We start from the raw sequence: 27,189 nt of genomic DNA, 5'->3' as shown, positions 1-27,189 counted from the left end.
AAAAAAAAAGTATTTGCGTTTAAATTTGACTATTTTATTTTCTATCCAAAATGATAAAAAATAGTGAAATAAATATTATTTATTTTTTTAATGATTATTTTTTAATATAATTTTATTTATTTAATATAAATATAATAATAAAAATTGAAAAGTACAATGTACTTTTATGCTTTTGCAAATCAGGAAATAAAGAAAGTTTAGCCACAATTTAGGAATTCAACTATCATGCCATTAGCACTTGGGAGATTAAGTGGCTACTGATGTTTGTGTGCTGTAAGTTCTTGAATTGCAAATAAAATAAAATTCTAGCGTTGAATGGTAAAAAAATAAAAATTTTGAAAGTACTTTTAAAAAAAAGAATGAGAGGGAAAGAAATAAAAAAAAAAAGAACGAGAGAGAGAGAGTATGAGAGATATGGAGACAGAAATACACACACACAGGAAAAGATAAAAAACGACTTTCCCATGCCTTTTTCCCTATATCTTTCACTCTATGTATGTATCTCTGTCTCCATCTCTCTCTCTCTCTCCTTATTTACCTCTCTTCCCATTCCTCTATCACCTCTCATCAAGTCACTATGTCTTATTCTTTCTCTCTCTCTACGTGTCTTTGTGTCTGTCTCTCTCACTATGTTTCGATCTCTCTCTTCCATGCCACCCTCCCATTCCATTTTTTTTATTTCTCTCCTTGTCCCTTTCTCCTTATATTTCCTACTTTTTTTCAATGTACTTTTAAAAATTTTGCGCTTTTAGCATTTAATATTAGAATTTTATTTTATTTACAATTTAGAGACTTGGGTTTTCAACTTTTTACAATTCAGATACTTGTAACTTCAGCCTTTACAATTCAGGGACCTATTGATGTTAGCATGGCATTTTAGACATGGCACTAATATCCATGGCATTAATGTCAGTATGTCACATCAATGCGACTAACACTATTAGCTACTTTATCTCTAAAGTGGTAACAGTGATATAGTTGAATTCTTGAATTATAACAAAACTTTCTTTTAATCTCTAAAATGCAAAAGTGCAAAAGTATGGACACTAAATTGTATGTTTCCTTAGTAAAAATGCAAAAATTTTCTTTCATCACTTTTCTTTCCATTAAAACATAGAAAATAAATAAGCTACTTCCTTTCTTTTCCCCTATAAAAAATATTTATAAGGAAAATAATAATTTTTCTTTGCACAAGGATTTTACATTCCTTATAATTCCAATTATTTTTCCTTCTCTAACTTCCTTTCTACAAAAGAATGATAAATTACCTTTTTGTCACGACCCAACCTATGTGCCGGACCGGCATTAGGACCTAAGCCAACCTAAAGCCCCCGAGGCCCGTAGTAAGCCTAACTATTCCTTAACCCAACTCTAAGGCTCATTTGGGCCCAATTTCAAGAATTCAACCAGACAGAGTCCGGCCATACAATGGACCTTTTAACGGGGAGTTTTTGACTCACCCGACCTGTAAACACAATATATAATCAATTGGGGAGCTCGGCTCACCCTCCACATACTCATAATAATATAAAGTCCAATGGGAGCTCAGCTCCCTTATCCAGTCTAACATACATGCATATAATAAGTTTACAGGTCCAACATGGTAAATATATTACAGACCCAGATCAAATAAACATTTATAAGACATGCAAAAATTATAGGAGTTAACAGAATTATACAAATATTACAGACATTAATAGATGACCTGCGAAGAAGAAAAGCAACAATAATCCTCCTTTAGCTTGGAAAAATAATGAACAGGAGTGAGCATTCGACTCAGAGAGTAAAAAATCAATTTTAACCATAATCTCTATAGCTATCTAAAGCTAATGCACCATGTTGAGTGAAATGCAACATCATCATAAATTTCATACAAATCACATCAAAAAGGCAATTTGGTGCACTCACACACCCAACACTATCAAACAATACATATATGGGAGCTGATCCCCTATACAACCCTCTTAATCCAGCCTCTGCCAACGAAAATCTCAAGCCGGACTTTGGCTTAATAAACCAAATACGGGGTCTCAGCAAAGAACTCAAGCTGTGTCTACCCCGAAGGACCAGGTACCAGCGAAGATCTCAAGCCGTGTCTACCCGTCCTGTCCATATCCAACACTATATCACACGCATGCCAACGCACGCACACTGCTTCAAATTACCACAAATAACATCCATGGCACTTTAACAGTTGTGAATGCAACATAAAACGAGCCTAGAGTTTAATTACATAAATATATACATATAAGTGATGCATGGGCATGCTTGAACATATAATAATATTGAAATTACAATTAAAATTAATATTTTACGTATAGACTTAACCGCAGTCACTGTGGCAGCTGGGCGGAGGAGGAAGGTTGTCCCGGCTTACCTGATAATTTTTATTACAATTATTTAGTACATTTGCTCAATACAAACTAAGAAAAAGACCAAAGATGTCCTAGGTCGTGCCGAAAATCCGGCAGAGTCTCCCCTATACCTAGGGCATACCCAACCTACAAAAGGGATTAAAACGCACTTCTATATCCACAAACCATATACTCACAACTCAATCAGATCACACAACCCCTCCTGAGCCCATCCAAACAGTCATCAATCACAATATGTAAAATTACAGTTTAGTCCTTATAATTGACCCTTTTTGTAAAAACTACCGAAATAAGCTCTAAAAATTCTAAAACTTTGCCCCGTGGTCCCTAGCAATATTACTAAGCTAATGCAAAAAAAATCATAATTTTTTGAGCTACCACGAATATTTTATAGATTTTTAATTCAATTCAAGTACTAGACAATTAAGAAAAAGTAAGGTTCGGGTTTACCTATGCCGATTCCGACCCCGGCGACGAGCTCGGGACGTCCAAAAACGGTGAAGTAGCCAAAATCTCGATCAAATTCCAAGATTTTTTCTGTAGTCTGTCTGTCTGACCCGAAATTTACAAACCCGGGCAACCGTTGAATTTCCGTGAGTTGAAGGTACCCACACAAAGCCCACAATACGGGGGTTAGTATATAAATTTTACGAAATTTTCTAAGCTCATTTAGTGCTCGGAAAAATACTACAAAGTTTTGTGGAACCCACCAAAAAACAGTGTCGAAAAATTTTGAAACTTATATTGCTGCGAAGCTCTCGATGAGTGGAGCGCTTTGGTACTCTTGGTTTTCTCATGGGGTTCACGATTTGTGAGAAATCTAGCCGAAAAATTAAAATGGGCTAAAACTTCCCGGACAAAAATTGGGCAAACCGCTCGATAAATTTTGATGTTCTTCGTATCTATGGAAAACTTTTGAGGTGTAGATGAGTTTAGACACAATACCTGGCTCAAACAATGGCCGGATCGGCTGGATTTTGGCCAGGAAGCTGAAACGGCGCTGTAGGGGTGGGGGACGTGAGGCGAAATATCATCCATTGGAATTATATAAAATGCACCAGGTAATGCCCAGAAAAGATGGTGGAGTCACAATGGTCTCACTTAAGTACCACCTCCTTAGACAACATTTCCTAGCCATGCACTTCATACAATCCTAATAGAATCAAACCACTGGTAAGTACCATCTTCCCATAACACTACCACGGTACTAAGGATTTATGCCACGAAGGCATAGATAGACAGGAGTCGCCACCCGAGTAATAACCGGGACATATTCAGTATTTCTTCCGAGGGTCATGGATGGCAACTTACTCCTTGCAGAGTTTCCACAACCGTCATTACCATAGCCCAATGTCTAGGTTCGGGATAGTGGGTACGTAAGGGGAAGGTGTTAGGCACCCCCTTACGTCTGGTCTAACCTCGTTAATTCGAGTGCCAATCCTCTACTAATGTTTATAGAAGTCTTGTTTATTATTCCTCTATTAAACTTTATCCTAAAAATGCAATTCTAATCCTACACACGCAAGTAATTCACAAAAGGGTTGTTGTTTACACACAATTTTCATGCACAAGTAATTCCTATCTATGGGGTTGCTAATTATTTAAATGATATTTACCAGATGACTAAAATTAATTTATTATTGAGAATTTAATTTACAAACAAATTCAATTTCAAATAACCCTACGTTTCTATTTAACCTAATTAATTAATTTTCACCAAGTTACCCTAAGGATAATTGAACTAAGTTAATTATGTACATGTGTAATTTATTCTAATATCACATAAGGCCCAAACAATCACAACCTAATAAAGATTTCTAACATGCAAATTTATTTTACAATTACCAAGTATTAAATTAAATTTATTTACATGCCAATGTTAGTTTAATTTACAAACAAGATTAATTTTAATTTACAAAGTATTTATTTAAATTAATTACATACAAAAGTCAGTTAAATTAAAAACAAAGTTAATTTTAATTTACCAAATAAAAGTTATATTATTACTACAATTTCATGCTAATGGTTATTCGAGAAATTTAGAGCTACTTACCTGTTGGTAAATGCAGTTGCCATTGGGGCAAGCTACCCTTAAAAAAGGGTCTTCTCTTCTAGTATGGCAATGATATCCCTGGCTTACTCCCGTTTAGCTCCATATAAGCTCCACGCAAATGCCCTCTTTGGTAATTACCTTAGGGCTACTTACCAATTTTGTTTGTAATAAAAAATAAAGAAACTAAAGAAAATAAAAGAAATAAAGAAAATATTAATAACAATTTACATTGGATTCTAACTCCAGTCTCCTAAAGGGTTAAGATTCCTAATTAGTTACAACTACCTAATGGTCTAAGTCTTCTAACATGATCCAAACACTTTATAACACTTCTTGAATTAAAAAAATACAGAAAATAGATTAAATATCAATTAAAACCTAAGAAAATACAAGAACATGCATAAATATACAATTTTCAAATTCTGACAGATTAACAGTAGCAAGAAATTCGATTTTTTAAAAATAGTTAAACATGCCTAAAAATCATAAAAAAATTACAGAAGACAGCCTACATATCATACAATAACATAAAATTTATAAATCAAACAAAACCCTAGCCGAATGATCTACATAAATCGTAACTCTTCTAAGTGACAGAATCGTACTACTTTTTTGTAAAATTCATAACTCATTAACCACAAAAGATATGAATGCAAAACCAATTGGAAAAGATTCATAAGATTCTGAAGTTAATTTTAGACACTAGATTTGCACAAAAATATTAAGGAACAAGGGAGATATAGGCTCCACAAGTCGGATATCCTGCAAATCAGATTTTACAGGAACCTTAACTTCAAACAGCCATAACTTACAAAATATTAAACCTTTTTTAATGATTCTTGAGCCTAAAATTAATGGAATTTCGTGTAGAATATGAATATAATTTTTACAAATTTTTTACAGATTCAGAAAATAAAGAAAAATAATAAAAATACGAGAGACAGAAACTAAACATGTGCAGAGTTGTGTATCCCCTCAAATTAAATATGATTACATGATGTATATGAACATATAAAATAAATTAAAGACAAAGAGCATAGAATTATAATATTGTGTGGCATAGATCTTGAAAAGAAAACAATAAAAACTGACCTTCCAGAAATCTTGTATGAAAATCTTCTTGAAGAAAAGAAAAAATAAGGAAGAACTCAAAAAATCTTAAATATCTCTAAATTTCTCATAACTCTGAATTTTCTCTTCCTCTTTCCTCCCATCCTCCCTTCTTCCCTTCTCTAGTAGGGTATTTATAGGATTTTGGGAGAGAGGTGTGATAGGGTTTGGAGTCTTAGGATGATAAAGTTTAGATGACTTAAACAACTACAATTGCAGAATTCGAATAAGACTGGGATATGGGTGAGGTGTTTCAACCAATAGGAAGACAGAAAAAAATGGAAGGCACCAATAGGGAATGAGGAAGAGGTGTGGTAGGATTTGGAGTCTTAGGGTGATAAAGTTCAGATGACTTAAACAACTGCGATTGCAGAATTCGAATAAGACTCGGATATGGGTGAGGTGTTTCAACCAATAAGAAGACAGGAAAAAATGGAAGGCACCAATAGGGAGTGAGGAAGAGAGTGGGGTCAAGGAGGAGAGAGATATTTTGTTATTTTAATTTTTAGAAAATAATTAAATGAGTCCCATTTAAAATTCCTAACTAGGCTTTCTTAGGCCCATAGAGCCCAATTAAACTTAATTATATCCATTTAAGAACTACCTATATTAAATTTAAACAAAATAAAATTTTATTTAAATTTAATTAAATTAATTTCCCCAAAATTTTATTATTATTTTTATTTTTTTCAAGATCATGCCACGGAATTAATAATTCAGCTCCATGCCTCCAATTACATCTTATAGTCATATAATTTTTCATCATCGGGTTTCCCACGGCCTCAATGCACATACTCATCACAAAATAAGGGTCTGCAGGCGCGCTCACGCAGGTGGATCTTTGCGCACATTTTTCGGCCGCCTGGAGCATTGGTCGGCCCTGGGGAGGCACTAGGACGGCGCGCCGACGAGGTGGGGAGGCTGGGGTGGCGATGGCGCAGTGTGGGGAGAAGGGAAGAGAGAGAAAATGGGAGAGAGAGGAAGAGGGACGGGAATGCACGGGGAAGGAAAGAGGAAGAAAAGAAAAGGCTAGTTCGATTCGATCAGTCCGATCCGGTCCGGTTAGATTCGGTCGGTCCGATTCAAGATATAAAATTTTTGTATTTTTACTTTGCCTTATGATCGAAAATGAGGCCCAAAAATTTCGAAAAAATTCTAGAAAACTTAAAAAAATTCGTAGAGTCCAAATATATTTTTAGTTTTGCCACATGGTTTTTAAATTAATTTTTAAAAATCATCAAAGTTTTATATTTTTGAAAAATCGAACTCGATTTCTAAAATCCGAAAAATTTCAAATAATTTCCTAAAATTTAAATAAAATAAAATATTAATATTTACCCACAAAATAATAAATTTAAAAATTATGAGTGTTACATTTTTCATCTCCATATTATACCATAGTTAATACTTGAGCTCCTTTATTTTAAAAAGTAGATAAAAATGTTCCTAAATTTTGGTTCATTCATGCACGTTCATCTATCCATCCATGTTTATCAATTTAACCATTAATCAATAAACTAAAAGGTGGTCAATAAAAATATTAATAATGGTAAAAACTAAAAAATAAAAGTGTTCATATTTCAGGAATTAAATAATAATTCATCCTAACAGTACTAAGGTATTTTCACTCACTATTAACGATAAATTAAAAAAATGAATGAAAAAATAAAAGTGTACAACGAAATCAAAATTTAAAAATGTTTTCATTTATTTTTCAAAATATAAAGACTTAAATATTAATTACAACACACAAAAAAAATAATTTACCATTTATTTTATTAATTTTCATTTACAATTAAGGTATTTTTCATGTTACCTTATACAACCGCAATTAAATCCCCCCAAATGATTTGTGAATATTATTAATCTAGTTTAACTAGTTCAATTTTAACGCTCTAGTTTTATCAATACAACGTAAAATGCATGATCGGATTCAATTGGAAGTTAATAGAACCAATGCAGATATCATCATCATCGCAGTAGTAGTAGTAGTAGTAATAATAATAATAATAATAATAATAATAATAATAATAATAATAATAATAATAATAAGAAGAAGAAGAAGAAGAAGAAGAAGAAGAAGAAGAAGAAGAAGAAGAAGAAGAAGAAGAAGAAGAAGAAGAAGAAGAAAAAGAAGAAGAAGAAGGCCATGCTATAAAAATTTTAAAACTTTATGCGTTTTTATAATTATAGTCAAAATTTTGTTTTATCAATATTGACCTAATTTGAAAGTTTAGTATTCATTATGGTCCGAACAAAATTGGAGATTTGAGGGCGTTGATTTGGCCGCTGACATGGCAAAAAATATTATTTTTTAATATATTGTTGCTGACGTGACAGGTAACGTGGTAAAAAATTTTATGTTCTTACTATCATGGCGTTTGACGTGGCAAAATATTATTATTTTTTATATTACTGTTGACGTGATATAACTTTAATAATTAAAAAAAAACTAATTTTTTTTATTTTTATCAATTATGGCCAATTTTATAAGTTTGTTTCATTTATAATTAATTGACTAAAATTTATCGAATTTGGCCAAAATTAATAATTTATTACTTAATACAATTGTCAAAAATAAATATTTATATTATTTAGTATAATAAAAAAATAATATTCCCCTATCTCTCTCCCTTTTTTTTATAGTATTTATTGGACTTAATTATGAAAATAAATAAATTCTTATTTGTAACAACTTGAATTTTAAAAATATAAAGTTTTGAATTTTTCCATATTATATTAATATTATTGTAGTAATAATAATGTAATTTAAACAACTTGTGAAGCATTACTATTATTAAATGGGATTATTATTATTATTGTTGTTGTAGTATTTTACTTAAAAATCTAATTTAAACCAATTAAAGTAATATTGGATTATATTGAAAATAAGATTGGACCTAATTGAAAAACTTAAAAAACTCAAAGGATTTATTAGGTAATTAAAAATGAAAAAAAACACACACACATACACACAACAACCCAGCTGCTCTATCTCTCTCTCTCTCTCTCCCTCCCACGTTTTCTCTCCTCTCTCTCTTGTCACTCTCTTTCTCCCCTCCATTTTTGCATCTACCGGCGAACCTCTAGCCACCAACAGCGACCGGCGAAGAAGCTCCACCACCCAACAATGCTAGCAAGCTGCTAGCCGACTGAAGTAGCGATAACAGTGGCGCAGAAGTAAGGCGCTTCTCCTTCAAGGCGCTCGCAGGGGAGCATTTTTCAGGCGCAATTTTTGCTTCATCTGAAGTCTGATCAGGGCATTTTTGGTTTCGTTGGAAAGCTTATTTTATAAGCTTTTTTTTTTTCACCAATTTTGCAGAGTTTGGTCGCCAAACGAGTGAGATTAAAGGGAGAGAAGTTTCAAATTTTTATGACTTTTCGGCTAGATCCCAGTCAATTGGTGGCCAGTTTGGACAATTGGACCCGAGGATCATGTTCTACACTCCTCAAGCTTCATTTTGACACTAATTACGCCTTGATCAGAGATCGAACGGAGAAGATGCTCATCGGACGACCTAAACTAAATCGACTAATATCAGGCGATTGAAGCAGAGTTTTGATGAACCTTCAGTGGATCTGTCATCAGCAGCTCATGGGAATCCCGGATATGTACTCTGATTAATGATAGCTCACCGGCACCTAGGACTCAATTTTCGGTCTAATTCGGATGCCCAATAGCCCGTTCTAGAATATAGTCAATATTACAGTCAATCCTGGTATTTTTAGACATTTTGAACGCGTTCCAGGTAGTAGAATTTGTAAAGGTAGTCCCTAACTCAAGTTGTATAGTTTATACCTTAATTTGTTAGCTGGTTAAATTTGTAAAATATTTCTGATTTAGAAAAATTAAGTAAAATGACTTTAATTAGTACAAGGACGATGTGGAGGATCTCTATGAATATTTTTATAATTTTTAAAGTGCTAAAAATAATTATTTGAACTATACAGGAGTTAGGGACTGAAGATGAAGTTTGAAAGATCGGACCTATATTAGGTTTTTTGTAAGCCCTAAATGGGCATTATAATTGTTGTTGTGGGCCTGAGGCTCTGTATGTTATTATTGTTGCATTTTCTTGTAGGGGATTAGGTCCAGTTATAGAGAAAATTTTACTAAAATTTCGGCAAAACCTTAAGAATTATTCCTGCTTCTTTAATTAAATTCATTGATTAATTCTATCAGCAAATTGATAGAGGTAATTGTGTCTGTATAAGTGATCGGTGTCAACTAACCTTTTTTTTTTCTCTCTAGCCGGACCAATTGCAATCGGGTCGATCAGTTTGTGAGTTAGATATTGATTATTTTTGTAATTTTAATATTAATTATATATTTGACATACTCATGCATTTTATAAATATTTAATTATACACATAAATAGTTAATATATAAGGAACATTTTAGTTGCTACATATTTAATTATTATTATTTATTTGTGATTACTGCCTTGAGGATAATTTGGAGTTGGGTGTGTTATTTATATATGGCATATATAGATATGAATTGGATGGGTATTCGTGGCTTGAACTAGTCTCGCTGGAACTCGGTCTTTATGAATATGGAAGGTCGGAGTGAGGCATGGCTTTGAGTTGATCTCATTGACCCCGTACTTAAATTTAAGCGAAAGTCTGGCTTAAGTTGATCTCATTGGCAGGATTTGGATTGAGAGAGCTGTATAGGGGAATCAACTCTCATATTTATGCATTGATGTCACACACTGGGTGCGTGAGTAGCTCCAAGATTATCTTCTCGTGTAAATATTAAATGAATTATTTATTATATGTGGTAGTTGTGCATTTCATGGTTGGATTGAACTAGTTTTATAAAGTTATAGAAATTGTATCTATAATTATTATCTAAACTCTTTGAGTAGAATGCTCATTTCTATTCAAATATTTTCCCTAGGTTGCAGGAGGATTGAGTTTATTTTCGAGTCTAACCTGCATTTTCCTCTGCAAGTTATAGTGTTTCTTAGTTTAATAATTTTTATTGTGTCTATTTATTTGTTTATTTATTTATCTATTTGTTTAATTACGAGAACTCCACTGTGACATTAGTTTATGATTATATTATATTAATTAATGAAAAAAATTAATGATATTAAATAATTTATGCATGCTGTGTTTCAGGGTTGAGCTAGACTCTCCTAATAGATCCCTGATAACTATCGGGTTAGATTGACCTAAATAAATTTATAATATTTTATTTTATCTTGTTTGCATGTTGAGTCTTGATTTTGGTTCTAATTATGAGTTTAGACTGACTCAAGTCCTAGTGGTGGGCTGGTCTATGGAATCGAATCGTCATATTATTTATCTAAAATTAAAAATATCCCTCCACCCATCTTTCCCTCCTTCTACCCATTGTCATCAAATAACACACACAAACACACACACACACACACACACACATAGATATATATATACACCCTCCATCAAACTTTCTCCCTCTAAATAATATCCCCCCCTTCTCTCTCTCTCTCTCTCCCCTCCCACCCACTATCATCCAATAATATATAGGCATTCAACCATATATTTTTTATTATTATTAAAGGAGAGAGAGGGGGAAATCATTTTTTTATTATACTAAGTGACATAAATATTCATTTTTATAAATTTATTAGGTAATAAAATATTAATTTTTGAGAAAATTAGATCAAAATTAGTAAATTGGCTATATATGAAACAAATTTATAGAATTGACTATAATTGACAAAAATTAAAAAGTTTTTAATTTTTTTTAATTATTAAAATAATGCCACATTAGCAACAATATATAAAATAATAATAGTTTTATCACATCAGCAATAACATAAAAATTTATGTAATATCACCTGTCATGTCAACAATAATAAATCTTTAATTTTGACCTGACCATAATAAATACTAATTTTTTAAATTATGCCAAAATTAAAAAAAAATTAGCTATAATTGTAAAAACGCTTAAAGTTTTAAATTTTCTAAATATTAGGCCTAATAATAATAATAATAATAATAATAATAATAATAATAATTTAATGGTTTTGCGAAATATGCGAGACTTTGATTTGATTACTTATTTTTAATTTTTAATTTAAAATATATTATTTAATTTATAAGTCAAACTAAAAATAAATAATTAATTATTTAATAAAATTACACAAAAAAATTAACTTTCAAGTAATTTTTCTATTTGATTAAAAAGGTATTTAAAAATAATTTATTTTATTAAAATTATAAAAGAATGTATAATTAACTATTATAATTGTTAAAATAAAAATAATATTGATATTTTTAAAAATTATTAAAATACTATAACATTTTATTTGATTGTATAGTAATTTTACAATAAATAGATAAGTTATAAGTAAATAAATAGATAAGTCATAAGTAAGCATAACTTACTTATGACTTTTGATAGATTTTGAATAAAATTTTCATATTTATAACTTATTTTAAATAGATTTTTTAATTTATAAACCAAATTAATAATTTATTTACGACTTTCCACTTACAAGTAGATTTGACCAACTTATAAGCCAAACAAACACCAAAAGTAAATTAACCAATAAGAATTACTTCAAATATAATCATTAATAAATATAATTTCAATTGTAATTGATTTTAAATTATAAATAATAAAAAAAAACAAAAAGATTGCTTTATACATTTTTGTTAGTTTGGAGAAACAGATGATTTCCAATTCCTTTTACTAATGTGACCTGCGAGTGTGTGCAGTAGGTATACGATAGTCTTATTTATTGAGTTGAACTGCAATTTCTAGTAATTGTGATGTCTTCGTAACGGAAAAATGAAACCAAGAAACAGTGGAGATTTAGAAGGAGAGGGAAAAATTGGAAGGATGAAAAATCAGCAGCGTTTTCTGTTGCTTCTTTTATGTACCCCAAATGGAAATGAATGAAACATTTTTTTCTTCTCTCTCTCCTATGCAGTACTGCAAAGTTACAACACAACTTCAAGGAATAAACATTCTTAAGAGAATGGAGACTCACCAGACCTGCAAACTATCATATTTAGCTCTAATTAATCAGAGTTTTCTGATCTCTGAGGCTCCTTCCTTATTGGATTCCATGCATGGGCAAAAATTAATAGTAAACTTGACAAGCTACAGAAATGACAACCAGCAAGTAGACCTCAACCAGGGTTCTCTGTTCTTTTATTTCCGTAGCTACTCACCCTGTCTGCAACAACACGCTTAAAAGCATGCAAAACTTCAGTTATTTGAACTTCTCCCTTTCGGCCACAGTGCATTCTATTCCTAACTGAACAAAGTAATAGTGTAAATCCTCAACAAAGCAGAAAATTTGGAATGAGCAGTTCCATGGGTGAAATTAGTCTAAAGTAATCGTGTTCTGGAGTTCAAATCACAACAGCTAATCTTAATTGGTCTGCTAAGTAAAAGAAATGACAGATCCTTGAAGTGGCTTCATCACATGCAGATGTAAAATTCACCCCGCAAGACCACTTTAAGCTGTTCTATGCCAACCACAAGTTCCATACAGTAATATATCTTCAGAATGGCTAAGAATATGAAAACGGTCGTCCAGATTGCCGCTAACGAGAGGATGAAGCCTAATTGCTGCTAATTACTACCACTGGCACATAGTTCACCAATGTGCTCAGTCGCCAGAGAAATCAATTGCCCAACAGACCCAAGAGAGAGACACCTGAAATTCAAGATTCCTCTCTGCCATGTCCAAACCTTGCACTAGAAAACTCCTCAAACGAAACCTTTTTAATTTATGATAGTCAGAGAACCAACCTTGTGCATTGGTCAACAATTCATCAACATACTCCTGATAGAAACATATGCAACTACAATAATGAAAATCTCGGCGCCCCATTTTCCATGAGCTTTAATTAAGAGACCAAAGCTTGCTTTTGAGCATTAGATCACCATCTTCCATAATGCTGAATCATTCACAATATTACTGAAAAGAATATGGATGCAAGTGTCAGCTTATAAAAGATTCTAAAATTCAATCAATTGGATCCATACCAATCACTGGCCATTCACTTACTTGCATAACGCCACATATTCCCCAATATGATAATGAATACATTTAAGAGGAAAAATAGAAGAAATAAGGAAAAATATGGCAAGTGCACAGCCATAAGAAGATAAATGAGTTTGCGGCTTCAAGCACTTAAGGCCTGACTGCCTGGATCCGCACACAGGGGCACACTCAAGGGAACCCTACTATCCTATTTGAATAGGTGTTATGAGAAGCATGAAGATATGAGCAAGAGCACTACTCGAGTTCCACCCTGATGAGTCATATTGACCGTGTTGTCTACATACATGGGACATTGGATCACCGTCTAGCAACACAGAATCTGCATTCCCCTCCCACAAGTGCAGCTCCAGATTTATGTATGTTGGATATAAATAATATACACAAGTTTCAGGGTGAACAGCAAATCAAATAACAGGTAGCTCTCTCAAATGGCTGTCACTACTAGATGTTATATTCAGCATAGAGCAAATAAAATAGATAATGCAAGCAAGTACCCTTTCAACTTGACAGAAGTGTACATCCCTTTGCTTTCAATTTTGATTCCAGACCAAAAAATTTCAATCCTGACACCACCAAGTCTGCTGTCTTCCTCTTCATATGTTCAATTAATATTTCATCATAAACAATTGTCTTGGCTTCTGTCAGAAGTTTGCGCTCTCTCAAATTTGTAAACACTTTCCGTGCCTCTTCCAATGTCCCATGCCTGCACATGCCAGAGATAATAGCAGAATATATGACCTCATTGGGAGGACAACCCTCCTGCATCATCTCATTCAGCACTTCGATCACTTTTTCAGCCTCACCTAATTTACATACATGAAGAATTGTAAGAGTGTACTTGAACTCCATGGGCCCACTTGTAACATTGCCTAAGCAGTCACGAACCAGTATCATGGCTTCATCAATCTCTCCAATGTTACAAAGCCCTTTAGCAAGAGAACAATAGGCAGCAACAGATGGGACACCAGACATCTCAATTATTTTATTATGACACATACAAGCCTCTTTCATATTTCCATCTTCAACAAAACATATAATTGCAATGCTGTAAGTAGTTGAGTCAGGTTCAAAATTGAAATTCTTCATTTCATTGAAAAGTGATAATGCCTTTTTCACCTCACCAATCTTGAGGAGTCCCTCCATAAGAATATTGTAGATTGGAACGCTGCTATAACCTTTCACTTTTAAGTCCTCAAACACATCCGAGGCCAACATAGTCCTTTCCTTCTTCCCAACCACAAATGAGAAGAATTTGGAAATATCATCAATAACAGAAAATCCCAACTTATCCATCTCCTCAAGCAGCTTGCAAAAATCATCCATCCTTTTCATCTCCGCATAAGACACCAACATGTGATTCACTGTCTTAAAGTCTGGCTCAAGACCCTCTTGATCCAAAACTTGAAAAAGATTATGAGCCTTATCTACCCGCTTCACATTACAGAGACCTTCAATAAGTGAATTATAAATTCTCAAATCAGCCCTATAGCCAGAATCAACCAAATCCTTGAACAAATCACAAGCTGATCCAACCTTTCCATTCTCCACGAATGCCTCAATCAGTATTCCATAAATCGCTCTATCAATCAAAATTCCCTTCTCCTTCATCTCCTTAAACAACTCATACCCCTTCACTACCCTCCCTCCTTTACACAACCCGGTAACTAAAGTCACATAAGCCATCACATCTGGATTCACCCCATCTTTCTTCATCTCCTCCCAAACCTGCAAACTTCCATCTAAATTACCTTCTCCAACCAACACCTTGACCATAGCTGTGTATGCAAAAACATCCGGTTTACACACATTCATCCTCATTCTTTCTAAAAGTTCCATCGCTTCCTCTATCCTGTTGACCTTACACAATCCCTTGATCAGCGTCATATATGTAACACTGTCTTCCACCAACCCGTTACTCTTAAAATCCTCATACACTGATAATGCTAAATCTAAATGACCCGTTTTAATTAAAGCATCAATAACTCTATTATACAAGAAAGTACGGGGTTTGACTCCGAATTTCTTCATCTTTTGATATACATAATAAACTCTAAGTCCCCTATTCGCATCAGAATGCATTCTAATTAAAATCTCAAATTGTTTCTCAGTAGGTGGCTTCCCTTGTGAATCCATTAACTCAGGTAACTGATCAGCAGCACGAAATAAGCTGCTTCTATTCAAACAATAAGCAAAAGCATTATAAGAAGCGAAATTGTGGTTGTACCCTTTCTGCTTACCTGCCCAGTGAAAGAATTTGGACGCCAGGTGAGGGTTAGTTTCGACTTTCAGCACTTCGGCAACCAGGTCCGGCGTCACTCGGCGAAGCTTGCGTAATTCAGTTACCACTGGTGGGCCCCAATGGTTGCCGTTCTTCCGAAAGGCGTCGAGGATGAAGCGAGAGATTGGAGAGAGGCGTTGGGAAACTCTGGTAAGGGAATGGTTGGGGGCTAAAGGGGGGGACTTGGAGGGTGGTGGAGGTGATGGATTTTGGGGGTCCCATTTTTGGAGGTCAAATGGTGCAAAATGAGAAGTGGGTTTTGGTGGTTTTATTGTCTGGCGGTTGGAGAAGAGGCCTCCGCGGACGACAGGACGGTTTTGGGAAGGCTTACGATGGCCGTAGAAGAAGTATGGTTTAACAGGTTTTGATGGTGGCATTTCGTCGTTTATTTGATCCCTTCCATTTCTCAAATCTCCGAGGGTTTCAGTTTAAGCAGAGGGATACTAATTATGAGCCCCTTCGGATGGTTGTGATGGTTAGGGTGAATTTTCGATACAAAATAAATTTATTTTAGAATATTTAATAAACTTTATATCTGTCACTACGTTTTTTTTAATTAAATTTACCACATAAAATTTGTCTATTAAATTTTTAAAAATTATTTTTTTATATAAAAAAGCTTACTTTTTCATTTAAATTATATAAAATTTTCATTATAATCACAGTAATATATTTTTAATTTATTTTTTAAAAAATAAATAAATTTAAGTTAAATCAAAATAATTCACTAAATCAAATTGATTAAAAATTTCATTAAATTTATAGAACAATTTGATTGAATTTAGTTTTAAATTTTAAAAAATCAATTTAATTGACCCGAGTCAATATTTAAAAAATTTTTTTATGGTAATTGAATTCAATCAATATTATGCACCCATAATTTATTAATTAAAAAAATATATTTTTGTTATTGGAATTGTTAAATATTTGTTAAATTTATTGATTTTGATTTTAATTTTAGGGTGAGAATTAGAATGACGAAAATAAATTGATATTATTTTCTATTTTAATATTTAATTAAAATTTATTTTTGTTAATATCGTGGTTTTTTGAGAGGGAAAATACAGATAGAGGATGTATGAGAGAGAGTGGGAGGCGAGAAATACAGATTTTTATCCTCCTAATAATTTGATGAATTTAGGTATTAATTAATTAAAAAAAAATAAGTTAAATCTGGAAAAAAAAAAAAAAGGAAAGCTCAGTGAAGGAGGATAAAAATCGACCGTCAAAAACCTCTAGTCCACAATATGTACGCTCCAGATTAAGAAATGAGAGTTAGGGCACAATCGTCTTCGAGAGCGGCCCAAAAAGCAAAGAACTCTCGATGACTTCTATAAATGAAAGCACCCCATCCTAATCCCAACTAAGCGCGCTAAGACACAAGCACTGGCAACACTGATAGATTTAGATTAGCCATGGCGAAGCCGCGTAAGCCGAAGATCGACGACTCCAAGCCCGATAATTCCGGAGCTGTAGTCCGTCACCAGAAGCTCTGCCTCTCCATCAAAATGGATAAGCGCCAAATCTACGGGTCTGTTTCTCTTTCTTATTCTGTGCTTACATGCATTTCTTCTAGTTCTTCGTGTGATTTGTACTGATATGTATCTGGGAGCTGTGATTTCTTGATTTCTTTCTTTTTAAGAATTGAATTTGTGGGATATTTTTTGGTTTTGTCTCAATTGACTTGTGCTTTTGGGTTCTTCAGCTACACAGAGTTGGAAATCGCTGTCCCTGACATTGGAATTGTGGGGTTACATGCGGAGAATTTAGGTATAGAGAGTGTGTTTGTGGATGGGGAGCCTACGGAGTTTGAATACTACCCACGTCAGCAAAATGTGGTGGAAAGTGAGAAAAAATGGAGCAGGGTCTCCACTCCTAGCTTAGCTGCTGATACTGCTGCCTCTGCCTATACTTCAGCACTCGAGAAAGAACTGGTTCCGAATCTTCTCATCAGGGCTCCAAATGAACAACAGGATCAAGTGAATTTAGATAATGGTGAAGCCAAGCAGGTTAATGTGGCTAGTCTAAAGTCTTAATATTTATATTTTTGGCTTTTCATACTTCAGTCATTGCAGAATTATATTTATGGATTTGGGTTTGTTGAGAAATTTCATCAAACGCCTATACATGTCTAGCACAATAATTTTGAGCCGCGTGATTAATTTGTTGGGAGTAAATGTGATTTTTGTGGTATATCACGGGTCTATAGAGCATGAATGTTAGTCGAGTCCTATTTACTGTTAGAAAGCCTTCATTTCATCAGTTGTAGATATGGAACTTTTATTTACCTATATTGAATGTTGATGTGCTTTTATAGTTTAAGCAAGAGTTGTCATGGTGAGGTTTACACCTTTGTGGTTTCTCATGTAGGTTGATGTTGGATGCAGAATGTGAAATTGGTTCGCATCAATTATTGGGTAGAGAAAGCAGAGACAGGGATTCACTTCAATGATAATGTGCTACATACTGATAACCAGATAAGGCGAGCAAGGTGCTGGTTCCCATGTATGGATGAAGCTTCTCAGCGTTGCTGGTATGAACTGCTTGGTTCTGTTATTCGTAGTTTAGAGTTTTGTAAGTTTGCAATTTACAGTCTATATCAAATTTATTTGTCTACTCGTGATGTTGGCATTCTAGTTATGATCTGGAGTTCACCGTTGCCCACAATCTTGTTGCTGTCAGTACTGGAAGCTTACTATACCAGGTGAGATAAATGAGAAGACTATATTCCTTGGTTTCTGGACTATCTTCTTGTGATGCTTCAATCATATCTCCTGGTATTAGAAACAAGATTATGGTTCACAGTATTATGGTATTAGAAACAGAATTATCCTGCGATATGGTTCACAGAATTAGGCTATTAAATGATGTTCTTTTCGTATGCTCAACTTGATATCTAGACTGAGAACATGTTGATTTAGTTAGAAGATGTATTGACATTCTCCAATATGGTATTTTTGTCCATCTTATTGAAGATAACTCAAAATTTATTTTTTTTAGGGGATATTAGAAGAGTTGATATAATTGATTGGCTGGATGATGCTAAAAATTTTAGTCTTCTTTTTTATCATTGTTTTTGTTGATCATTATTCGATGTCAAAAGATTCATAGATTTTGAACATCGTGTGCTAAAAGTGTCGCTCTTTAATGAATAGAGAGAGCACAAAATGGTTCTGTAAATTAACAGGTCTGAATCAATCTCAGGGAAGGGGATTGAAACAGAATTCTCAGAGAACTTAAGGGAAACAGTGAGATTAGGTGAGAAAAGAATAGAACAAGATGAGAAGAGAAAAGAGTTAGAGATGAGGAAAAGTATTATTGAATATCATTCTTTGAATGAGTTGATACAGATATGACTTCTTCCATTTATACACAGCAGTAACTGCTTCCTAACAACCATTCTTTGAATGAGTTCATACAGGTATGACTTCTTCCATTTATATACAGCAGTAACTGCTTCCTAACAACTCCTTAACAATCTCTAGGCAACCAAAACTACCTCTTAACTACTTGAGGCCTTTCCCTCCAAAAGTTGTTACAGGAGTTTCCCTCCAATTCTAACCACCCAACCTCTGCCACTATCTATTCTTTTTCCTTCTTCTATAATATGTAACGGGTTCATAGAGCTTGGGTTCATAGAGCTTATTATATGATGATAAAGGGTGATTTATTCCAGATAAGTGTGTTGTTGAATAATTTGTGTGTAAGATTCTTGAGTGCATAAGGTTATACAGTTCCTTTTTCCTTCAAGGTTGACCTCTAAGTGACATTTATATCACTTACGTAGAAGATTGAACCATAGAAATAAGCACTAAGATACTAGTAGAGTAAATGCTTGAAGGATAGAGATTTAGGTTGCTTAGTTACGTTGCCACAGTGGACTTAGGAACCATACTTCCACTCATTAGATAATCTGATAATGTCCTCTACAATGGTCTTATTCTTGTTTGGTGCATGATTTGCGGGGATAGCTCAATTGGGAGAGCGTCAGACTGAAAATCTGAAGGTCGCATGTTCAATTCACGCTCACCGCAAGCATCTACCAGATTGAGGCTTTGTTGAGTTACATACATAGGATATGGAAATAAATTCTTGCGTTTGAGAGGATAAAGAATTATGACAACTATTGAATAAGCAGGTGCTTGAAAATTGAGATTGAAATCTTGGTTATTGCTTTTATTATTTGAAAATTTTGTATTTAAGTTAAGCTTGTGAATGGATACGTGGAGTAATGAACTAATAAGTAAGAGCATTAGGAATAATAGTCTTAGATGCTATCTTTGCAAGATGAGAGGAATCAACCAATTGTTGATTGTGGTTGGATTATTACCTATAGGAGTTCAGTGTATTCAGCACTTGGAATTAATAGGCTGTTTCAGCAAAATGCTGTTCCTTTGGCTATTTTGTGAAATTTGTCGAAACCCCATTGGACATATATGCAAGCTCATTTGTGTGGTAGGAAAACTTTCCTGCAGAATAGTTCGCTTGTGTAAATTGTATTTGTGGTCTTTATAGATAGTCTCTTAAATTGTCTACTAACCCTCTCCCTTGTCATCACTAATATAGGTTCACTTAGATCTAGTTCTGGGTAGACTGCATGAGATGCAAGGTGAGAAATACATGAGCTTTAACGGTGATGTAATGAGGTCAATAGTTGAATATTAAATCATATTGGATAAGAAATAGGAAAGGTTGGAAGTTCAATTAGTTAAGTATCTATAGTATGATATTGGGGATCAGGGAAGGCCCAGGTTGTTTTTAGCTTGAATTATCTGAGGAGGTTCTTCAATTCTCTGCCAAAAATTAAGTATTGGACTATAGAAATTTGCAGTTGTTTCATATTTGAGGAAGCAATGGCATAATCTTGAAAAGAAATCATAATTGGATAAAGGGAAACATGCAATTGATATCTTATGTCTCATAATTTCAACCCTTCTTGGCCGTGAATCTGGCAAGCAATTGTGGCATCCCTCTATTAACAATGTGATTTTGAATATATCTACTTGTAGAAATGATCGAGATTGTACTTTGGAAACTTTTTATTTTCTTTTAGAAAAATAACTTTTTTTTTTCCCACTTGTTGAATGATATAGTATGGTCTTGTGGATTTGTATAGGATACTTTCTACTAGGTAGAGGATTATCAGAAGAAGCCGTGCTGATAAGCCTGATATGAAATCTTATGCTTGTACTCCTGTTAAGAGGTGGAAGTCTAGATGGAAGGAATGACATACATTTCCTAGGACAGTAATTTGGAAGCTTATACTCATATAAAGGTCACATTTTCTGCTTGGGAAGCAACATGGGAGAGATCTTGACTATTGACAATATTCAGGAGCTGAAATATAATGGTCAGAGCAGATCTTACTTGTGTATAATGCAGATGAATTGGTGCAATACATTCTTCAGTGATTTTTCTCGAGTTAAAACATTCATGGATATTAGTTTACTATATAATTGGAGTCTCTTAGGCTGCAGCTGAATCTGTTCAAGATGAATTTGTAGACTTGTGAGGGTCTATTTGATTGTACAGATAATGGGGAGCAACAGTCTTAAGTGTTTCTCTCTTTTAACTTTTTTTTTTAAAGGGGATTCAATGCAGTTATAGCAATAATAGATTGCTTGAGGAGGAATTACGTCTCACAAGTTCAAAGATAAATGGCTTAATTAATTGAGTGTTTTGGTTTAGTGGATTGCGTTTTGTTGTGCATATGCAAATTATTCTAGATTTTATTACCTTTTTTTTATTTAATTGTGATTATCTTTTTCTATTTGATTTGGCACCACATCATCAAGTTCTTTTTAAATATATTTTGATCTCCCCCTCTCACCCAAATAATTTGAAAAAAAAAAAGGGAAAGGGAGATATTAGAATCTAAAAGCAAACCTGGTTTGCATGCCCATGAAAACATATGGAAAGTTTTCATTTGTCTAATTGATGCAAATTTGGAAATGGACAGCATAGGATGAGGGATCTTCACCTGTATGAGAAAGCATTGAACTTTCCTGCAAATCTTCTAATGTCTATTTGGTAAAAATATTGCTTTCCAATTTTGATAAAAATACTAGAGTGAGGTTTTGCTATCTTTGTGGTGCCTTTTAAAGTTTTTGGTTTGGATCCTCATGAGGTTACAGCTATGATGCTCATCCTCGATACATGGATTGTCATGTATCTAGATAAATAAAGAGTAGCATTTTTTATATGAAGTTGCAGTGTTTGGATAATTTCTTCAATCATGAACATTTTTTAGCAATTATAAGTTTGTGGTTGTCTATTTTTTATTTTTTGCTTTATTTTAGTCTTTTAGTTTTCATTGATTTTAACTGTTTGTATCATTATTTTTAACATTTCCAGGTTTTGAGCAAGGATGATCATTCTCATAAAACATATGTCTACAGATTAGATGTTCCAGTAACTGCTCAATGGATATCTTTAGTGGTTGCACCATTTGAAATCCTTCCAGATCACCATCTTGGTTTCATATCACACATGTGTTTGCCAGCTAATCTGTCAAAGCTTCGGAATACTGTGGAGTTTTTTCATAATGCATTCAAGTTTGTTATCTTAGTCATTTGACTTCTTTTTTATCTTTTATTTTTGGCTACCAATGCGATATAATATAAACATGAACTTATGCTGTTTCATGATTTTGCAATGTACTTTCAACAGCCATTATGAAGAATACCTTGATGCGAAATTTCCATTTGGGTCATACACGCAAGTGTTCTTAGCTCCTGAGATGGCTGTATCCTCATCAAGTTTGGGAGCCTCCATTAGCATCTTTAGTTCTCAAGTTTTATATGATGAGAGGGTTATTGATCAGGTTTGCTTGCTTATTACATATTTTTTATGTTTATTACTCTTAGCAGGTAATCTATATATGTGTGTGTGTGAGTGTATTTCTTTTATAACATAACTAGTTTAAAACATAAAACATGCTATATTGTGATAACAATACTTAGGCTGGAAGTTGGTGGTCACCACTATGAGTGATTGTGCTTATGTAGCTGTGAATAATTCACATGAAGGATAAATGATGTTCAATCTTCTATCCAAAGTTGGACTATATATAGGATGGAATTATATATAGGTGTTATGTTATATTAAGTTAGACAATTTTAGTTGATTTACATCAAATAAGCAGGCTATCTAGTATGAAGAAAGCCAACTTATCCATATCATCTGCCTTACGACATCTTCTTTTGCATGTAAATGGAACGAATTTAAGATTACAAATTCTGGAACATGAAATATAACTCCATTTCTTTTTCCTTTTTATGGAATCTCTTCTGCCATTTACTTTGAGTGAAAGCTAATTGTTAAGAAGCATAGTTTTGTTTCAAAGTTAATGCATGAAGTGCAATATGCTAATAGTATATATGTATTTGTCTATTTATTTAACTATTTATTTGCTATAGTCTTGTGAACAGCTGCCTTACATCTGGTTTACTTAAACTATTTAATCACTTCTGCTGTTTTTCAATCTTTGCTTGCTGTTGCTGCACTTATGCTGATTGATTAATAATTATTTCAACAGACCATAGACACAAGCATTAAACTAGCTTTTGCACTTGCAAAGCAGTGGTTTGGAGTTTATGTAGTCCCTGAGGAACCCAGTGATGGTAAGCTGGCAGATCTTGGTACTTTGTGCTGCTTTACTATTTTTTTTTTTTTAAACAAAAAGTCAAGATGCTCAGCCAGTATCTTAATGCTTATTGTCAGAATGGCTTCTGGATGGGCTTGCCGGTTTCTTGACGGATTTGTTCATCAAGAAATTTTTAGGAAATAATGAGGCACGCTATAGGAGATACAAGGTTAGAACATATCAACTGCTCAGTATATTTACTAAATGTGTGTAAAAAAGGTCTCCACATATGAGATCATTTTTATTCGTGTGATTTTACTATCATTTCTGCACCTCCCCTTCCCAAGTGCTTTGAGATGTCCCTTTGCTGCCTCTTTATATGGGTCTTTGCTATTGGCATCTCCCTTTAATTGGGGGAGCATCATTGGTTGGCGGGTGATAGATGTCTTCTTGCAGCTTTAATAGAACTGTATTTTATGTGCGAGTTCTGGTTCTATGGGTTAGAGTTAGAATGGTCTAATGGTACTGCATGCTTCCAGTTTTTTAATTTTCTTAATTGTGAAGTTGATTGAATGAGGATGCATTTGTTCTTGTCTGCTGGAGATTAAGATAGGATAGGATGAATGGCTACAATGGCTCGGTACAGAAACTCTTGCAGGCAGAAGTGCATCAAACTTATTCTCTCTGCCATTGAAAGTATTTTCATTAATAATGCTATGGTAGTGCAGAGTTTTTAGAAGTGCTATTCCTGCTTAGATGGAAGTGTAGAGTTTTTAGAAGTGCTTTTCATGCTTGGATCTTTTGAATTCAAAGTTTTGTTTTTTTCCCTTCTCTTTTGGTTGCTGTCTTGTATAACTTGAACAATTGCACTTGGGATTTTGCTTCATTTTTCTTTTCTTTTCTTTTCATTATTATTTATTTTTAATGTATTTTTTTTAATGAACTAAACGCTCTCCTAATTTGCATATTATATATCCTGTATAAAATGTTGAAGTGACCAGCTTAACTATTGCATTGGTTGACCTAGAATGAGAGTATTAATGGATGACCTTTTATTTTCCCATACCATTGCCTTGATACTTCGTACTTGCTTTATTTAATTGCCTTGTATATTTTCTTACTCTTCAGCTTATTTGAGTTTCAAAATTGGTTACAACTCTGGTAGTCTCTTAAATGATAACAACTGCAAGGATTAGTTTTGCATGCATACTTTCAACATTTTGAGGTGCAAATAAATGTTATTTTGTGGAAGTTCAGGCAAATTGCGCTGTTTGCAAAGCAGATGATAGTGGTGCAACAGCTTTAACCTCCTCTGCTTCTTGCAAGGATTTATATGGAACCCATTGCATTGGTATATATGGGAAAATACGATCTTGGAAGTCTGTGAGTTCATTTCCAAATTCTGGTTTAAAATATAATTTTCTTTTGCCTTTGACTTTGGTCTGATACATCATTTTTCGAAAGGTGGCAATCCTGCAAATGTTGGAAAAGCAAATGGGGCCAGAATCCTTCCGCAAAGTAAGGGCCTAGTGGTTTGAATTTTCACTTTTGCACTCTGAACCTTGATGGATGAAAAATTTGTTATATTTTATGTGGTTTTAGCTGGTTTTTAAAATTTTGACGGATGGCTTGAACTGGAAGTCATAGTTTGTAAATTTGCCAGTTGTTGGGGAGATTACTGCCCTACTTCTTTAACTTCAATTTTTTTTAAACATTATGGAGATGCATAATTTTGGTGATTTATGGACTGTTGGAATTTTTGGGATAAAGGCTTAGTTGAGTTGAGTTGAGTTGAGTTGTATGGACTGTTGGAACTAAGATGGCTTTCTTTTTTTAATGTCTTTTGTTTCTTTTTAATTCACAGATTTTGCAGAAAGTTGTCTTTCGGGCACGGGATACAAACCCTGTGAGATCTCTTAGTACAAAGGAGGTGATTACATTCTGCCCTATAGTGCTCAAATAATCTATTAAGATGGCAATGGCATTATCTTCCATGGAGCCTGGCTTTTTATCTGATTCCAAATTTTCGTGTATTTATTTTCTTAGTAAGCAACATAATTATAATGCATGATGGCATATATATATATATTTGGGTTGGAAGATATGAATTTCATTGAAGAGTCAAATAGGCATTTGTCCCAAGTACAAAATCTGTTTGCATAGTTGGATTACAAAAGAAAGAATAGTCATGTAATGTCTTTGTGGCTAAAACTATGAGCAGCACTATTACATGCTATCTTAACAAAATTAACAAAATTGAAACTGATCTCCTGGAAATCCATATCTAGAGATTGAATATCTGCAATGATGCACTGAATCTCTAGGGGGGCTGGATTCCCTTTGACTGATTGAATGATTACAAGAGCATCTCCCTTGATAGCAACTTTGCTGAAACCCTTGTCCTTAGCCATGAGAAGGGCCTTCCTGCAAGCTAAGCATTCAATAACTAAATGATTTGTCATGGCTTAAAGTTGTTGTAATCGCCAGCCACAAGGATCTCCAAATTGATTTCTAGCAACTACCGCAACAGCTCCCATACGCTGACTGACGGAAATTGCATCCTCAAAATTCACCTTAAACACATCTCTTGGATGAGGAACCCAATTCAGCTGCGGGACTACGGAGGGAGAGGCTTCAGGCTCTATCCTAGCCTGTCTGAAAGAAAATTATCAAAGTTGTTTAAAGCAGCACCAAATGATATCTTGGAAGTTTTGAGGCTTGATGGTTGAAAATAAAGGAATTCCGGCTTTTCCAAATTTGTCAAAGCAAGAAAACCAATAGATGAATGAAGTCATTATCTTTGGATTTGTTTCATAAATATAGAATAATGTTGGAGTTGTTCTTGTGTTCATTGATCCTGCAATTTTTAGCATCTCGGAATTAAAACAATTTGATCGAAAGTTTTGCACATGGTTATGAAGAAAAAATAATTCTAAATGACCTCTCTCTCTCTCCCTCTCTCTCTCTCTCTATATATATATATATATATATATATATATATGTCACATGTTTCTCTTACCTCCTTTGCCATCTCAAAAATAATTGTATATGTTACAGCCATTTTGCATCTTTCTGTTCACTCATAGTCATCTTTGATGTCTGAAGGTTACTTTAGTTACTTACCTATTTATTTTATTTCATAATTTGCGAGATTTAGTTTCGACATTTTGCTACTAAGGTTGGAAATCTGGAGCGCCCATTTGTGAAAGAGTTTTTCCCTAGGTGGGTTGGCTCATGTGGGTGTCCAATGTTGAGGTAATTGTTCTTTGAGTTACTTATTAATTGTTACTGCATATCTCATATCTTTGCTGATTCTAGTTGCTTATGTGCCTTTCTATGTTTGAAATTTAAGGATGGGGTTCTCATACAATAAAAGGAAAAATATGGTTGAATTGGCGGTGCTAAGAGAGTGCACAGCGACCCCTGATGCAAGTGCATCAGTTCTGAACTCTGATTCTGATAATCGAGAAGGAGATATTGGATGGCCTGGGATGATGAGTATCAGGGTTTATGAGCTTGATGGAATGTATGACCACCCTATTCTTCCTTTGGCTGGAGAAATGTGGCAGCTTCTGGAAATACAGTGCCATTCCAAGCTTGCTGCTAGACGCTTCCAGAAGCCTAAAAAAGGTTCAAAACCTGATGGATCTGATGAAAATGGTGATGCTGTACCTGCAACAGATATCCGCTCCAGGTACATTGCTATCTCAATGGGTTGTATGTCGTTCTTTTTAAGTTGGTTCATATTTTCCATGGTGTGAACTTGTTCCTTC

At 33.9% G+C, this 27,189-nt stretch overlaps 2 protein-coding genes and 1 non-coding gene across 6 annotated transcripts in view; 2 read left to right on the top strand and 1 right to left on the bottom strand.

The window, feature by feature from the left end:
- Window positions 1-12,423: 12,423 nt before the first annotated feature.
- Window positions 12,424-16,319, bottom strand: LOC110647514 (pentatricopeptide repeat-containing protein At4g20740). Its single transcript, XM_058136869.1, has 2 exons — window positions 14,048-16,319; window positions 12,424-13,466 (listed from the first exon to the last, which is right to left on the bottom strand). Exon 1 carries the CDS (start codon window positions 16,206-16,208, stop codon window positions 14,052-14,054), a length of 2,157 nt encoding a protein of 718 aa, XP_057992852.1. The 5' UTR covers window positions 16,209-16,319; the 3' UTR covers window positions 12,424-13,466; window positions 14,048-14,051.
- Window positions 16,320-17,073: 754 nt separating this feature from the next.
- LOC110647516 (transcription initiation factor TFIID subunit 2) overlaps window positions 17,074-27,189 on the top strand; it is a 30,126-nt gene continuing 20,010 nt past the window's right edge. Inside the window, exons 1-13 of one of the 4 annotated variants that reach the window (XM_021801400.2) lie at window positions 17,074-17,362; window positions 17,537-17,840; window positions 18,219-18,364; window positions 18,469-18,535; window positions 22,186-22,385; window positions 22,501-22,654; window positions 23,369-23,453; window positions 23,554-23,645; window positions 24,674-24,799; window positions 24,881-24,934; window positions 25,281-25,346; window positions 26,574-26,671; window positions 26,769-27,110. In XM_021801400.2, coding sequence (XP_021657092.1) covers window positions 17,247-17,362; window positions 17,537-17,840; window positions 18,219-18,364; window positions 18,469-18,535; window positions 22,186-22,385; window positions 22,501-22,654; window positions 23,369-23,453; window positions 23,554-23,645; window positions 24,674-24,799; window positions 24,881-24,934; window positions 25,281-25,346; window positions 26,574-26,671; window positions 26,769-27,110 — 1,850 coding nt within the window. In that variant the 5' untranslated portion in view covers window positions 17,074-17,246. Of the gene's footprint in view, window positions 17,363-17,536; window positions 17,841-18,201; window positions 18,365-18,468; window positions 18,536-21,025; window positions 21,182-22,185; window positions 22,386-22,500; window positions 22,655-23,368; window positions 23,454-23,553; window positions 23,646-24,673; window positions 24,800-24,880; window positions 24,935-25,280; window positions 25,347-26,573; window positions 26,672-26,768; window positions 27,111-27,189 lie in introns of those variants that run through there. The other 3 variants (XM_021801397.2, XM_021801398.2, XM_021801399.2) reach the window with 3 other exon arrangements.
- TRNAF-GAA (transfer RNA phenylalanine (anticodon GAA)) lies at window positions 19,793-19,865 on the top strand. Its single transcript has one exon. It is a non-coding gene; the product is annotated as a tRNA-Phe (tRNA).

This window comes from Hevea brasiliensis, chromosome 2 (genome assembly GCF_030052815.1).
Source record: "Hevea brasiliensis isolate MT/VB/25A 57/8 chromosome 2, ASM3005281v1, whole genome shotgun sequence".
In the NCBI taxonomy this organism is placed as follows: domain Eukaryota; kingdom Viridiplantae; phylum Streptophyta; class Magnoliopsida; order Malpighiales; family Euphorbiaceae; genus Hevea; species Hevea brasiliensis.
This window is presented reverse-complemented; position numbering and strand designations above follow the sequence as displayed.